This window comes from Hypanus sabinus, chromosome 2, assembly GCF_030144855.1.
Source record: "Hypanus sabinus isolate sHypSab1 chromosome 2, sHypSab1.hap1, whole genome shotgun sequence".
Classification (NCBI taxonomy): Eukaryota; Metazoa; Chordata; class Chondrichthyes; order Myliobatiformes; family Dasyatidae; genus Hypanus; species Hypanus sabinus.
In genome coordinates, this window is record NC_082707.1 from 12,188,049 (window position 1) to 12,203,035 (window position 14,987).

General features: G+C 41.1%; 1 protein-coding gene across 1 annotated transcript in view; it reads right to left on the reverse strand.

Moving 5' to 3' along the window:
• The window catches only part of LOC132402987 (extracellular calcium-sensing receptor-like), a 12,689-nt gene extending 982 nt beyond the window's left edge, over positions 1-11,707 (reverse strand). The window contains exons 1-5 of the mRNA XM_059986177.1: positions 11,541-11,707; positions 9,585-9,876; positions 8,160-8,597; positions 1,707-1,934; positions 901-943 (exon numbers count right to left, since the gene is read on the reverse strand). Coding sequence (XP_059842160.1) covers positions 901-943; positions 1,707-1,934; positions 8,160-8,597; positions 9,585-9,876; positions 11,541-11,707 — 1,168 coding nt within the window. The remainder of the gene's footprint in view (positions 1-900; positions 944-1,706; positions 1,935-8,159; positions 8,598-9,584; positions 9,877-11,540) is intronic.
• Between the last annotated feature and the right edge of the window lie 3,280 nt (positions 11,708-14,987).

The window sequence follows — 14,987 nt, forward strand, 5'->3', positions numbered from 1 at the left end:
TATTTTGCCATGTGACCATTACTTCATTTTTCGAATACATGTATCCTGGAACTTCCTAATTTTTCACAGAGCAGAAACTATTTCTTGTCTGCTGTCATCCCTACCAGGATCTCCTATCAGCCGACTTTGACTATTGTAATTTACTTTACTCCAGTGAAATACTGCTACGGCAGACTTTTCTGTCTCCATATCAAACTTAACCTGAATTCCATCATATTGTGACCACTGAGTACCAAGTATTTCTTTTTTTACATGAAGCACCACAATCTTTCCTCTTACGCCCAATCCGGTGTAGTTGATCCCCTACCAGGCTCAAATAAAATTGTTCGAAAAAGCCATCACGGAGTCATTCAACGCTCTGGAGATCTATTACCAACCAGATTTCCCCAACCGATTTTCATGTCAATATTTCCAATTACTATCACAATGTCCTTTCTAACACGTATTTCGATTTTAATTTTTAATCTGTTTTCCACATCCCAGTTATTTCTTGGAGGCCTCTATATAACTGCATCAAGACCCTTTTTACATTTGCAGTTTATTAACTCATTCCATAAGGATTCAACGTCCTCCGATACTATGTTACATCATTTTACTGATTTGATCTCATTCTTTACCAGCAGCAGCGCACAAACTCAACTTCTCAACTTCTCACCATAGTCCCTCCGATACTATGTGTAACCCTGGACATCCAGCTCTCAATCTTCTGCCACGATTCATCCACCTTATGTCTTATAATCCGTGGATTGAGTTATAACACTTTGAGTCCGAAATATGCTGCCGTTATAAATTGTGCATCCATAATGTGATGATATTCACTGTGGTGACTGCAATTTTGTCCTATCATCGAGCTACCCTTCCTGACAATTTCTGTTCTCGAAATATATCTTTTCTTTCTACCATCCACCGTTTCCTGAGATCCTTGAATCGGTTTTCCATCTTCCTGCCACAATAGTTTAAGCCATCATAAACAGCTCTAACAAACCATCCCTTTAGTGTATTGACAATACTATAGATCAGCTTCAACCTATCATGTTGTAGAGAATGTACTCCTCCCAGAAGAGAACCCAGTGATTCACGAAGCTGAAGCCCACACCGTTCAACTAGCTTCTGAACCATATATTTAACTGCTTGATCTTCCTGTTTTTACCCTACCATAGCATCTCATTGATTCCCAATGGAACTTCAACTGCCTTGGAAGCGTAGAATATGAGCTACATTCTAATTCTACTGAAGTTTTTATACATGTATACCAAAGCTACTTGTTGTTGATCAAGTGTTTTCTGGATTAGTAAATATTCCTCTGGGAATAAAACTAGACGGTAGAGTCACAGAAGTACAGAATGATATCATATCAAGCCGCTATGATATCTGATCATGATCTGCAGCACCCTTGGGGGAAGGATTCTCGGGGACTCACTAAAATCTCAGGTAATAAATTTCTATTCCTCAGCGTGAAGTGATCAGCTTCTTAGCTCATGACTGCGCACTCTTGGTTGAGATGGTCCTATTCCTATCGATGAATATTTGATCGTTTCAAGTAGACAATCCCTTGTCTTCTAACCTGCTGAAAATACATATCTGAACCGTGGAAACTGCGCATTACATTTCATTAACTGAGCATTGGCGGGCACATACACCTGGAGCTTCAATATCATCCATATAGCAGACATGAAATATTTTCCATAATAAAAGAAGGAACCTACCGTCTTTCCAGTCGTGCTCCACACGATGTCATCGATTTGCATTTGCAGTTCACTCCCTGGTGGTGCCGAACCATCGTAATATCCAACGTTTACAATCTCAACTATACCATTCAAATTCGTCTGTAAGTTCACGAATTCGTATCTTGGAACTGGGTCACCATTTTCGTCAAAATACACGATTTCTCCCGTCTTTGCTGTGAAATTCACTGTGCGGATGTAGTGCAGCAACTGGAAAAGATTATTGAATATAGACTTGTTTTTAATGGAGACGTGGATTCAGTGTAAGGAAACAGATGTTCAAATTCACAAATTTTACTTTCATTAATCTAAATAACGAGAAAAGGATTTGGGATGTTATGCTTTGGTATGGCCACATTTGAAATATTGCGTCCAATTCTGGGTACCTAGCTGCTGGTCAGATATCTGTAAGATTGAAACAGACAAATACAACATACAAGGCTGTTGCGAGAGCTTGATGACCTAGAAAAAGGAAAGGTTGAATCGATTAGGGCAGTTTTTAATGGATTGCAGCAGAATAATTAGAGACTCATAAGTGGTAGAGCCTGGAGAGAGAAGGCTGCACACACGTCCAGGATGGAAGTTTAAAAGGGGAAAGCTTCGCGGGAGCTCTGGCATAACAGGAACTATAGCAGTTATCAGCTGGACAGCTACGAGAGCAGAGGTGGCGCACTGGTCTGGGAGAGAAGTTTATAAGGAAAAAACCTTCGCGGGAAGTTTGCTATAACCAGAGCTCCATCCACCTGATGGAGAGCGGCGACGGTTCAGTCATAAAAGGGAAACACTGTCTCGCGGAGCTCTAATCGCCGGAGCGGTCTGATTCAGAACGTTCGGCCTTTAGTTCGGCTTAGACACGATCCGTGTATAAGTGACCCTGGACCTTGCACCTTTTGATGAATAGAGAACATGTAGCGTTAGTACTTTGTTCTGGGTTTCAGATGTGGGAATCCTGTGAATTCCCACAGATGGCCAAATCTGCGTCAGGTGCACAGACATACAACTCCTGTCAAATCGTGTTAGAGATATGGAGCCGTGGGTTGATGACCTACATCATATGCGGTAAAGTGAGTAGGTGATAGATAGGTGATTCAGGGAGTTAGTTACCCAGAGGCTGCAGGAGTTAGTCAAGTAGGCGACTGTCAGGGAAAGGAAGAGAAATGCTCAGATAGTCGGGAGAACCCGTGTGGCCATCCCCCTCAGTAATCGTTATCTCGTTTTGGATGCTGGTGAGGGGACAGACTGCACTATCTAGAATCTGGCACTCAGCCTCGTTGAGTGGTGCAAAGGGAAGAGAAGAAGATAAGGATTGTGGGTCATAGGGGATTCCAGAGTGAGGGTAACAGGCAGGAGGATCTTTCATCCAGGTAGAGATATCCGCATGGCGTGTTGCCTCTCAAAAGCCAGGGTACCGGATGTCTTGCATACGGTGCATGAAAAGGATAAACAACTAAATGTCTAACTAAACGTTAGTGCAAAAGGGAGGAGATCCTGGCCGAGGAGTTCAGGGAGTTGGGTAGGAAATTGAAAAATAGGACCTCCAAGTAGTAATCTCAGGATTGTTGTCTATGCCACATGCTAACGAGCGCAAGAAACGCATGATCAGGCATATTGATGTGTGGGTGAGAGACTGGTGTAGGGAGCAGTATTTCTGGTTCCTGGATCACTGGGGCCCTTACTGTGGGAGGTATGACCTGTACAAAATGGACCGCTTAGGCTTGAACCAAGTGGGTTCAATATCATTGCGGGCAGGTTTAATAGAGCTGTTAGGGACGATTTAAACCAGTATTGCAGGGGGATGGGAACCGGACACAACGGGGTATAGAAAGGTTGTGTCTGAAGGGCAATGTCATGGTGCTTTCAACATGAAAGTGGATTTGGAAAAGTGGGCCAGCATTGATCCTCAAGAGAGAAAAATTGTAGAATGTCTAATGTATGGATTTTTAGACCAGTTTGTTGTTGATCCACTGGGGGATCGGTTGTGCTGGTTTGAGTGTTGTGCAGTGATCAGGAGGTGATAAAATAGATTAAGGTTAAGGAACACTTTGGCAACAGTGATCACGATATGATCGAGTTCACTTTGAAATTTGAGAAGGAGAAGCGGAATTACAATGTGTCAATATTTCACTGGATTAGAGGTATTTTCAATGGCATGAATGTGTAACGGGCCAACATTGACTGGAAAGGGACATTCGCAGGAAAGACTATAAAGCAGTGATGGTTCCACTTTGTGCGAAAAATAAGAGAAACACAAGGCAGAAATATTCCAAATAAGGAAACGTTTCGAATTGAAGAAGGACGCTACTTTGTCTGACAAGTGAAGTCAGATCAAAAGTAAAAACAAAAGAGAGGACATACAGTAAGACAACGCTATTGATAAGCTAGAGGACTGGTAATTCATTGAGGAACTTACATGCGGAGTAAAGAAAGGAGAAGCAGTGTACTCAGATGTTCAGAAGTCCTTTGACAAAGTGCGGCATATGAGGCTGAAAGCTAAAAGCACATGGAATTACAAAGAAGTAACCTGTGGGGTGCGGCATTGGCGGATCGGAAAAGAGAGTTGGAATAAAGAGAATCTCATTCTGCCTGGCTGCCTGTTAACAGTGGAGTTCCACAACAGTCTGTGTTGGGAATCATTTTTTTCTTAACGATGTATGTCAATAACTTGTATAGTGCGAATAATAAATTTGTGGCTAAATTGGCCGATGATACAAATATAGTTGGAGGAATGGGTAGTATTGAGAAAACAGGGAATCTGCAGTGAAACTTAGATAGTTCAGGGGAATCGGCAAAGAAGTGGCAAATGTATTACAGTGTTGAAATGGTCAGTAACATTGGTGGAAACAATAAACAGACAGACTATTGTTTACACAAAGAGAAAATTCAAAATGCGGAGATTCAAGGAGAACTGGGAGATTTTGTACAGGATACCTTAAAGTTGAGCCTCCAGGTTACATGGGTGTTGAGAAAGCAAATACAATGTTGGCTGTTATTTCCTGAGGTATATAATGTAAGAGTATGGATTTGCTGTTGAGGATCTACAAGGCACCAGTGAAACTACACTTGGACTATTGTGTGCAGCTTTGGACTCCTTATTTTAGAAAGGCCATCCTGATATTGGAAAGGGTTCAGAGAAGATTCAAGAAAAAGATTCCAGGAATGAAATGGTTACTATATGAGGAAAGCTCAGCATTTCTTGGGCTGTATTCACTGGAGTTCAGGAGACTGAGGGCGGATCCCATAGAAAGATTCCGAATGTTAGAAGGCCCGAACAGATTAAATATAGCAAAGTGATTTCCCATGTTAGGGGAGTCTACCACAAGAGAGCACGTCTGTAGGATTGTAAGCCGTCCATTTAGAACTGATAAGTGGGTAAATTACTTTTGACCGACTACTCTAAATCTGTGGAAATTGTTGGTTCGATCGGCTTTGTAGAACCATGCCATTAAAGGCTACAGGGCGAAGTCAGGTGGTTGGATTTGACTGGAAGAATTGGATCAGCCCATGACTGAATGGCGGGACAGACTTGATGAGTGAATGGCTTACTTTTGCTGCATTATCTTATGTTCTTATGGTCTGCAAACATGAACCATTGTAGCGTGCAGCGTAGGAGCAGGTACTTGGGCACAAAATGTTATACCAAATCACGTAAATTATTAGTAAGCGGCTACGTAATCTAATCTCCTCTGGTCTACTCAATTCCTATATTATTCCAATTTTCTCGCATTCATGTGTCCACTTATGGGTTTAAATTCTATAACATTGCCTCTAAGAACTGCCTAAGCAGCGTATTCAAGGCATACCTCATTCTCTCTATTAAAACACATATTTTTTCTCTCAACATCCGTCACTGCAGAGAAGGCAACTCACATTTTTCCAAACAATCATAGAAATCCCCTCTTACCCAGGCAACATCTTAGTAGAATTCCTCTGCAACCAGTATAATGCTTCAATATCTTTCCGATAATATGGTGACTAGAGCTATGAAATTTACAGATTCAGACCAAAATGAGTCACCGACCCATAACGTACTAACTGGAGATCTCACTGGCTCAACTAATAAAGGAGGTGTACTATATGCCTTTTTTAAAAACAAATATTTATTAAATTTTAGAAATTGCAAAGAATAAATGTAATAGTGAAATAGTAAGAAAGATAATATTAACCCTCCCCCCTCCCCTTAACCCTCCCCCCCTTAACCCTTATCTAAAGAAAAAAAAAGAAAGAAAAGAAAGATTGTCTGAATATCGGAGGATCCCCACATGCTCCATGGAATTCAAAGAAATTTTGATATTTATTTTTTACTTTCCCCAATTAGTATAATTTTATCATCAAAGACCTATGTATTTAATCCTATCTTTTGTAAGTATGGGAGCCAAATTTTCAAAAATATATCATGTTCATTTCTTAAATTATACGTAATTTTTTAAAGTAGAATACAACTATTTTATTATTCCAACGATCCATAGTTAAATATAAATCAGATTTCCGACTAACAATTTTTCAACCTGCATTGTGACTTTCAGGGAGCATTGAACTGGAGTCCCATGATCCTTGAGCACTGTTTACATGATAGTCCTTTACATGATACTGTCTCTTCAAAGCTGACCTAGCAAGGTTCAGTACTTCGCATTTCAACCTTCCAGGGAAGCACAAGCAAATGTTACAAATGTGTTTGGTAGTGGAATACGAATTAGAACCCTAAATCAGAAAGTACAAACGTGGAGAAAGGTAGATGTGAGAGACAGCAAATGCAGGTCGAATCAACGTAATAGATCTGATAGAACGGATATGTTGGTGTGTGACTTTTTAAATTCTGGATGAATGATATACGTATGATAAGGCGAATAGGATAGGATAAATGAAAATAGGCTACTTCCAACTGAGTCTTGAAGCCGTTAAGTACGAGTAAAAGGCGGAATGTTTGGCGAAGCTGAATGGGAATGTTTTAAATCAGGAGTTGCATTTGTGGAACGAACTGGGAGTGAAAAATGCTAGATGCGATGTCACTTGCAGCGTTTAAGAGAAGTTCGGATAACTATGTAGAGTGCAACATATCCAGATGTCCGTCGATAAGACAGGACTAAATAAGAATATGGCAGGCACCAGATAGAGCTAACAGCATGGTTCTGTGTTGCGTCATCTGTGACACGATAAATATCTATGTTTGTGATTTAAATGTTCAGTGGATAATTACCTCATTGGAGACTGCAGATGCTCAGATCTGCCATAAAATATGTATATTGTAAATTAATCAACCATATATTTCTGTTGACATATTCTGCTTGAGTGGTTGAATTTCACTAGAATTTGGTGCTGTATTCGGTCTTCATGCTGGAGCAGGGTCAGCAAAATCTGGTGAAATGCCTCAGCCCGAAACATAGACTTTCCCATTTGCTAGCTAACCGTAAGATCCCTTAGTATTTTGTGTTTGTGTTGCTCTGAATTTCCAACATCAAGGGAATCTGTTCTATTTCACATATTTCTGGAGCGAACGTGGGCGTGGAGTAGTATGGTTGCCATGCTTGTCTCATTATCATTACTCAATAAGAATCCGGGTGTTGACAATGCAGGGTAAAGACCAAATCTTCTTATACAGGCATGAATGCTACTGCAAAGCCGAGGAAAATTAGTTGTGTTCGGCGTTCAGTCTTTTAGATCTTGCCCTCTCACCGCCACCAGACAGAGTGGAATACAGTCTACACGGACCTACTCTACAGAAAGAGGGAAAGTTCCACCAGTAATCTTCTCAACATGCAGCTTTCATCCAACTTCCTCTGCAAATTATCGAAACAACCAATCTGTTGTTTGGCGAAATTAGTCCTCTAAACATTAGTGGTTCAGTTCCCTTGAATAATAACCGATCGACCTATTGAACATTTGAAACCAGTACGAAAACTATGATTTGACCACATAAAAACCCTTCATTGCAAAAATAGTCGCCTGTAATTTACTGCACATGGAAATGGTACATAATATAAGCTTCAAGCTGACCGCGATAACAGTTATTTGTTTGGCTTTATAAAGGAAGTTGAAGCCTACCTGCCATGGCTCGAAATTTGAAATATGAGCGCATGTGTTATTCATAAACGGCCCATGACCTTCTACACAGGTTAACATATTATGGAGTGCGTAGGCAATACTGTAGACTGCTTTATACACGTGGTAGGAACTCCCTTCCATTATCGCTGGAAGGTAGGTACTTTCTGTTGCTTCTATTTGTTCGTTTCCTGTGCAATGCCGTACCTCACCCATGAAATTTTCCTGGTATGTATTATTCCCTGTTGCAAAAGAGCAAGTGAATAAAGTTTCCCAAAACTCCTCCACCAACTTATTGCCAGGAAAGTGGGAAGGATGGACATTATGAAGATAATCTCTGAGACCATCTATCTCTGTCCTTCGCGTAGCTGGCCCTATAGTTCCTGCGAGATAAATTACTCGTTCTTCAGGGGGCAGAAGATTTTCTGACACCCACGCCTCACTTCCAATCCATTGTATACCAGTTACATTTTCACGCAACATTTCGTTCAATAAGATCCGCATATCAGCACCGTGAGCAAAGGCCACCACCACTTTAGTGGATGCCTCTTTAATCACCTGAACAATTTTGCTGATTTTCTCTGGCGGATCGGTCCTGTAAAATGATTCAGAGTAGGCAATGCAAACCCCAAACGTTTCCACATGTTTGACAAATCCTTGCATTCCAAAAATTCCGTAATCGGTGTTACTTCTAATAGTACCGATCCAGGTCCAGCCGAACGTTTTCACCAACTCAGCGAGAATTTTGGACTGATACTGGTCGCTGGGAATAGTTCGAATAAACGTCGGGTATTCTGTCTTGTCGCTGAGACAGGAACAGGTGGAGAAATAACTAACCTGTAGAGAAGGAAGTAAATAGATAAATACCAGGTTCCAGTTTATAAATGAGAAGGATTCATATATCAGCAGCATGCCAATGTGCATATTTCTGTTTTTACGTAATTGCATTATGGAATATGATTTATGAATAACATACAGCACATTTAACATCTTGAAACGGCATGCTAATACAACGATGCATACAATGCATACTTATTACTCTGTGATTAAAACGTCTAATTAACCACGTCTCTATTTCTGCTTAGATTTCTTGTCACTACATTATAAGAATGATGTAGAGGCTTTGGAGAGGCTGCAACCCAACATTACCGTTTTGCTGACAGGACTATAGGACGTGGGTTATGAGAATGGTTTTGAGAGAGCTCGGATGTTTACTCAACTTCTGTGTAATATGAAGGGATATCTGATATACTTATCAGAATCTCAGAGATATAGTCAGAATAGAGAGCCGGTATTTTTATTTCCCTAGTGCTGAAAGCATTTCCTACCGTATTGCAAGCGTTTAAGGTATAGGAGGGATAAGATCAAAGACGATGTGCCAGTAATTTCATTTTTCACACATGCAGGGTTCAAAGCTTGCAATGTGCTGCTTTGTGCGGCAAGCAGAGTAAACACGACAGCGCATTTGGGAGCTTCTTCGATGGACACTTGAACGTGCCACATACGGAGGGATATGGGTCTGGAATTAGCTTAAGTAATAATTTAATTTATAGTTTAATTATTACGTCAGAACACATGGGCTATATTCCTGGGCTGTATATTTAATATATTTTAACACGATATTTAACAGATGGTATTAAAAATGCATGATCATGGGATAATTAAACTAAAAAAAATCCCAACAAACGACGCATCGTTCTCTATTATGCTGGTATTGTAGGTTGAGACACTTCTATTTGAACTCAGCTTAGATAAAACGTCGTAATTTTGTGTCGGTTCTGAATGGGAAATCGGTACTGCCATCGTCAAATATTTAAACATTACCAGCGGAATTCCAAAGGATCCAATTGTCCTTGCGGTTACGATGGAGTTTGTAGATGGACCACAGACAACAATAGCAGCGACATTGGAGGAACCTCTACATTCAGTATATTCCATTGATTCTTCTTCTCCGTTGATCAAAGCAAACGCTGCTTTCGAGGCGATCGCGGAGGATGAACAGTCATCGTGAATATAACATCCAAGTGTGATTCCCGGGAGAAGATTCTCATTCTGGTTTATTTCTTCAATGGCAAATATCATCGTTTGCGCCAGTCGGAAGCTTGCAAACCCAAAACTGCAGGATAAGAGTAAGTTCTGATGAAAGAAGTCTTCACATTCCCAATCCATCAGGAAATAACAATAAACAGTCTGAATTTTGAATTTTGACGCTTTTAATCTGTAACAGTTTATTTAAGTTTCAAGTTATCGATGAAGAGTGTTAACAGCACTGACCTGATTGATCGTAATTTATCAACGTCCAGCTCGAAATAGTACAGACGCTCAATATTACAATAAACAGGACAAAACAGACACTGAAGAGCAGGGCTCCAAATTTCTTGCAGCACACGGCTGAACTCAGAATTACGTGGAAAACTATAGCTATATCGAATTGAAACGGACACATATCTTATAAATAATGTTGAGCCAACGAATCTGAAACGTCACAGATTGACCTGATACGACGTATTAAATAGAGAGTTTTAGAACCTCAGACAACGGCAACTCCAGCGGGCCATCTTTCCGGCTATGGAGGACTCCAAGTCGCACACCTGGAGATTACATCTGGACCATGAGGACCATGGCCATCGTCGACTCCTTTTCCCGTTTATTACCTTTACGTAATTTGACTGTTCATGGAAGGTCAGGGGAAATTTGTATGTGTGGACACACAAATTCATTTGTGCTTGCTAACTGAAAACATAGAACTTGTCAATAAATATATATTATCTCTCTGCCTAACTGAGCATTATTATTTAGATGTAATCTTTAGAACATTTACAGGCTCGAAAAAAGTCGGCTGTCTGAGTACCAATCATAGACAATGGTGGAACATTCGTGTAAATAGTGTGAAGAAACTGTCACGAACTGCAGTTTTCCCTTTTATACTAAACAATGTTTTTCATACTTCAGAGGAAGCATCATTCACAGACCGCAAAATGCTGCAGGTTATCACTTCTGGTTGTCTCAGTAAAGCAACCGGCATAATTAGGGTCTCCTCCAACCCAGAGATTTTCTAAGCGTCTCAATCTTCTATTCTTATTATCCACCCACCTTCCTTATCACGGGCCAGCTGGTACTCCATCTCCTGTCCACAATCCTTCTTTATTCTAGCTTCTGCCCCTTTCTTTACAGTTCGGATTACTTTCTGCGTTTCAACCTTTGACCGTAACTTTTTCACCGTATAGTTGCTGTCTTAATTGACAAATAATGAAACATCTCATATGGAACAATCAAGAATAAGATGTGCAGTATCACAGTTGTCAACCTGCAACTGATGCAAAACCGACTACTGCAGATATCTAGCATTAAGCACAAACATAAGAGACACCTTTGAATTGACTATATCAAAATCATGCACCTTGCCAAGTCCATTTGTGAAGATACACCGCCGGCCACAAAATACACACCGTGGATAACTAGGATCTCTGTGACAGAGAAATATATCTTGATTGCCATTTCATTCAATCCGCAATCTTTCTGCCTTTGTAATCACAGAATGCAAACGTGCTGATGACACACACACACACACATACACACACACACACACACACACACCAAACATGTGTAAACAAGAGTTTTCGATGAAAGATACAACAACAATTAGGTAAAGGACAACAAGAACAGAACACAGAGTTTTCAGAATATAATTAGTTCTCGAATTGAAAGGACGGTTCAAAGGGTTAAATAAATAATAAAAAGGGAGATGGAAAAGTGCCGGTCTCTAAAAGGGATAGCTACCTTTTGCACACAGAGCTTTTCGGAGTAAAGGTATATGAATGAAAGTCGTTAATCACATCCAGATGTATAGTAAAGATTCCACCGAGGATGACGTCTCCATCCTTGGACAAATCAGGCGAAGCGGCTTTTGTTTGACGTTTGCAGACGGTTCCGTGCATTTCTGGCATAGCGCCGACAAAAAGCAAAAACAGAAACGGAGACATCGCCATGCTGCAGGGATCTGTCACAATCTGAGGAAAGAACTTGGATTTATATCGTCTTTAACAAGATCCTATGTGATCCCAAAGCAGCTGATAACAACAGTAATTACTGTAATTATTAAAGACTCCAATGATTATATGGCACAAGACAACACATGAATTGATGCAAGTGCATCTGGTTAACACCAGGGGAATCCATCTCGGTGTAATGGATGCAGGTAAATGCACTTTCAGCGAAATAAGAATGATTCTCTGGAGTATGAAGATTTCGCCGTTCGATTAATTGAAAGCTGGTATTCAATCATTAGTCACCTGGTTCCATCACGACTAACTGTAAGTTAAATCTTAGCTCAGAAAACAAAGTTTCATATTTAATAAATGGAAAGACCGAAGGTGAACTTAATATCTGTATGTTGCAGAGTGTCTTTTTGTCGCGTAAGGCAATTGAATCCGCACAAAAATAAGAGAAAAACTACCAATGCTGGAAATCGAAGCAACACACAAAAAAGATTTTGGAGGAACTCAGCAGACAAGGCAGCATCAATGCAATACAGTACATTGGAATTATCGGGCCGAGACCCGGCATTAAGACGAACGTAACAACCAATCCTAATACTGGCATCTGCAGTCTCTTGGCTGAATAACAGAATAACAGGTATCCTAATAAATTAAAACGAGACAAGCAGTTCATTATCATTGAACATAGCCCTCAACAAGGACATGTGGTGAAACCAGTGCGTGAGTCTAATATTGAGCATCAGTGTTATACTGAAGGAACAAAGGTCTGTGCAACGATTAATATAAGTGCTGGATTTCTACAAGGCTGTTTCCTTGGCCACATAATCAACTCCCTATACTCTCGCGTATGAGTGGGCATCGTCTGCTGTAATACTAGCTAGACGTTTGCAGATGACACCACCTTGGTGCACTGCATCACCATTTACAATGAATCCGTGTGCAGGCGGGTGACAGAGATATTTGAGAGCACTATCCTAACGAGAAACTTTTCTTCAACATTAAGTAATTATAAGAGCTGGTTGTTGACTTTAGGAAGAGGAAATGCACGTTACGTCTCCTATAAACTGATGAGAATGGAAGTCTTGAGAGCTTCCGCTTCATAGCTTTGAACGACACTGATAGCTTCTTCTGGTCCAACCAGGCAGACGCAACGTCCAAGAAAATGCCACTAGCACCAGTACGTCCTCATCAAGAGAAAATAAAAATCGCATGCCTTCTTTGTTATTAACTCATAACGGAATCTAGCTTCCCCTCCAGGAGGCATTGTGCACATTTTGCTGCTTAACTGAAATAGCCAACGAAATAAGGTCATTTTGCTCTGGCGCATTCTCGTCGAATAGAATTCAGAAGTGCCTGAAAGCACATACTAGCATGTAACGCACTGTTATAAGCCTGTTAAATGGTCACCAAGCAGAATTCTTGACTTCACAAACTTCCCTGCCATGCCGTTGCAACTCCTGTACATATGACCTAAACTGTCTCTGCCATTGTACCACATTAAACTGCATCGTGTTATTAACTACCTTATACTGACTCGGCGAACGTTGCAAATATCTGATCTATACAGAGGTTACATATATGATGGAGACGCCAGACGGGCCTCGGGCTTCAATCAGGTCCGTTGCCCGAGGAATCAAAATCAGAATCAGCTTTATTACCACCGGCATGTTAAATTAACTAAAGCAGGACAATGCGATACATAATATAGAAGAAAAATTAAGAATAATAAATAAGAAAATCAATTACAGTACACGTGTAGTGAACGGTTTAAATGTTGTGCAAAAGACAGAAATACCATATATTAGAAATGTGAGGTAGTATTCAAGGGTTCAATGTCCATTTAGGAATCGGATAGCAGAAGGGAAGAGGCTGTTCCTGGCGTTCCACACACCCCTGTTCCTGAGTGTGTGGCGTAATGCTTTTCCACCTCCTTCCCGATGGTATGTCACAAACACGAATTCGGTAGTGCAGCAGATGCAGGAATTGCGCTTGTGAATATGCACGTGTCAGCTAATTGTCATTTCATTGTGTTAGTATTGAACACCATTCTTTCCATCTCGTACTTATCCAGACTACAACTCCGCACAGCAAAGCTTCGATTGTGAAATCGGGCTGGCGAGTCTACTGACTATGAAGAAGTGGTATTCGATTTAAATTTAGTCGTTCTTTTTAGCCGCAGTTTAGGCTTCGTTTTCCATTTGAAGGAATTCTTCAAATGCCCCGTTGGGAATAGCGTTTATTGTTTTCTTTCCTTTTATGTCCGTTCCCATTAAATTCTGTGAATTATCGACCGGCTTCAAAGTCCCTGATTCTGTAATTTGGACAACTCTGATCCGGGTGACAGGAATTCACGCACAACCAGATGTGGACTCAACAGGGAGAGAACAGATGGACTTGGTCCTGGGATTCATTGGTCACGTAGGAGACAATCTAAAGACAGAGGAATCTGTCCTCAGTGAAATTCCGGAGGCAATGGAGCGAGATAACCTTGTGCCCACTAGCCCAATATGACTTGAAGGAACAGGCAACGTCCGTAGCTGCAACGGCTAAGCAAAACACGCAGACAATCTGACTCAGGAGTCTGCAATTGACGCACTCACGGCCGCCGCCCACGAACTTACTGTGAACAACCAAAATTAGCTGACAGCCAAAAGCGATCTCACCAACGCAATGGTCACCTCATCTTCTGGTCACCTCAGTCGCTCTCCCAGCAGATCTCTCGTTTTCCTTTTCCGCTGTCCAAACTGTCTCTGCTACTAATGCTGCCGCTCGCGGGCCCAGACCATATTGACTCACGTGGTCGTTCAGAAACCAAACTTTCCACCAGTTGGCAGATATCCTAATTCCAGCCTGGTTGTTTAGGTGATGATGTGCGAAAATTGGCGTACATGCTCAATCTTCTTGATGGAGCTGTACTCAGCCTTTTCGACGCTTTATGGGAGTAAGGATATCCCGCAACCCAGTCGTTCTGACATTTCGTGCAGGATTTAAGGAGGGATTTTGGTCTTCAAATACGGGCTCAGGAGGCTGCCCACCACCCCGTAGAGCACATGCGCTGGTTTCAGGAGGAAACAGAGCGGCGCCGGAGTTTTGGTTCCTTCCTCTATCCCTGCTCATAACAAAGATACATAGAAACACAGAAAACTTACAGCACAATACAGGCCCTTCGGCACACAGAGCTATGCCAAACACGTCCTTGTCTTAGAAAATACCTAGGGTTACCCATAGC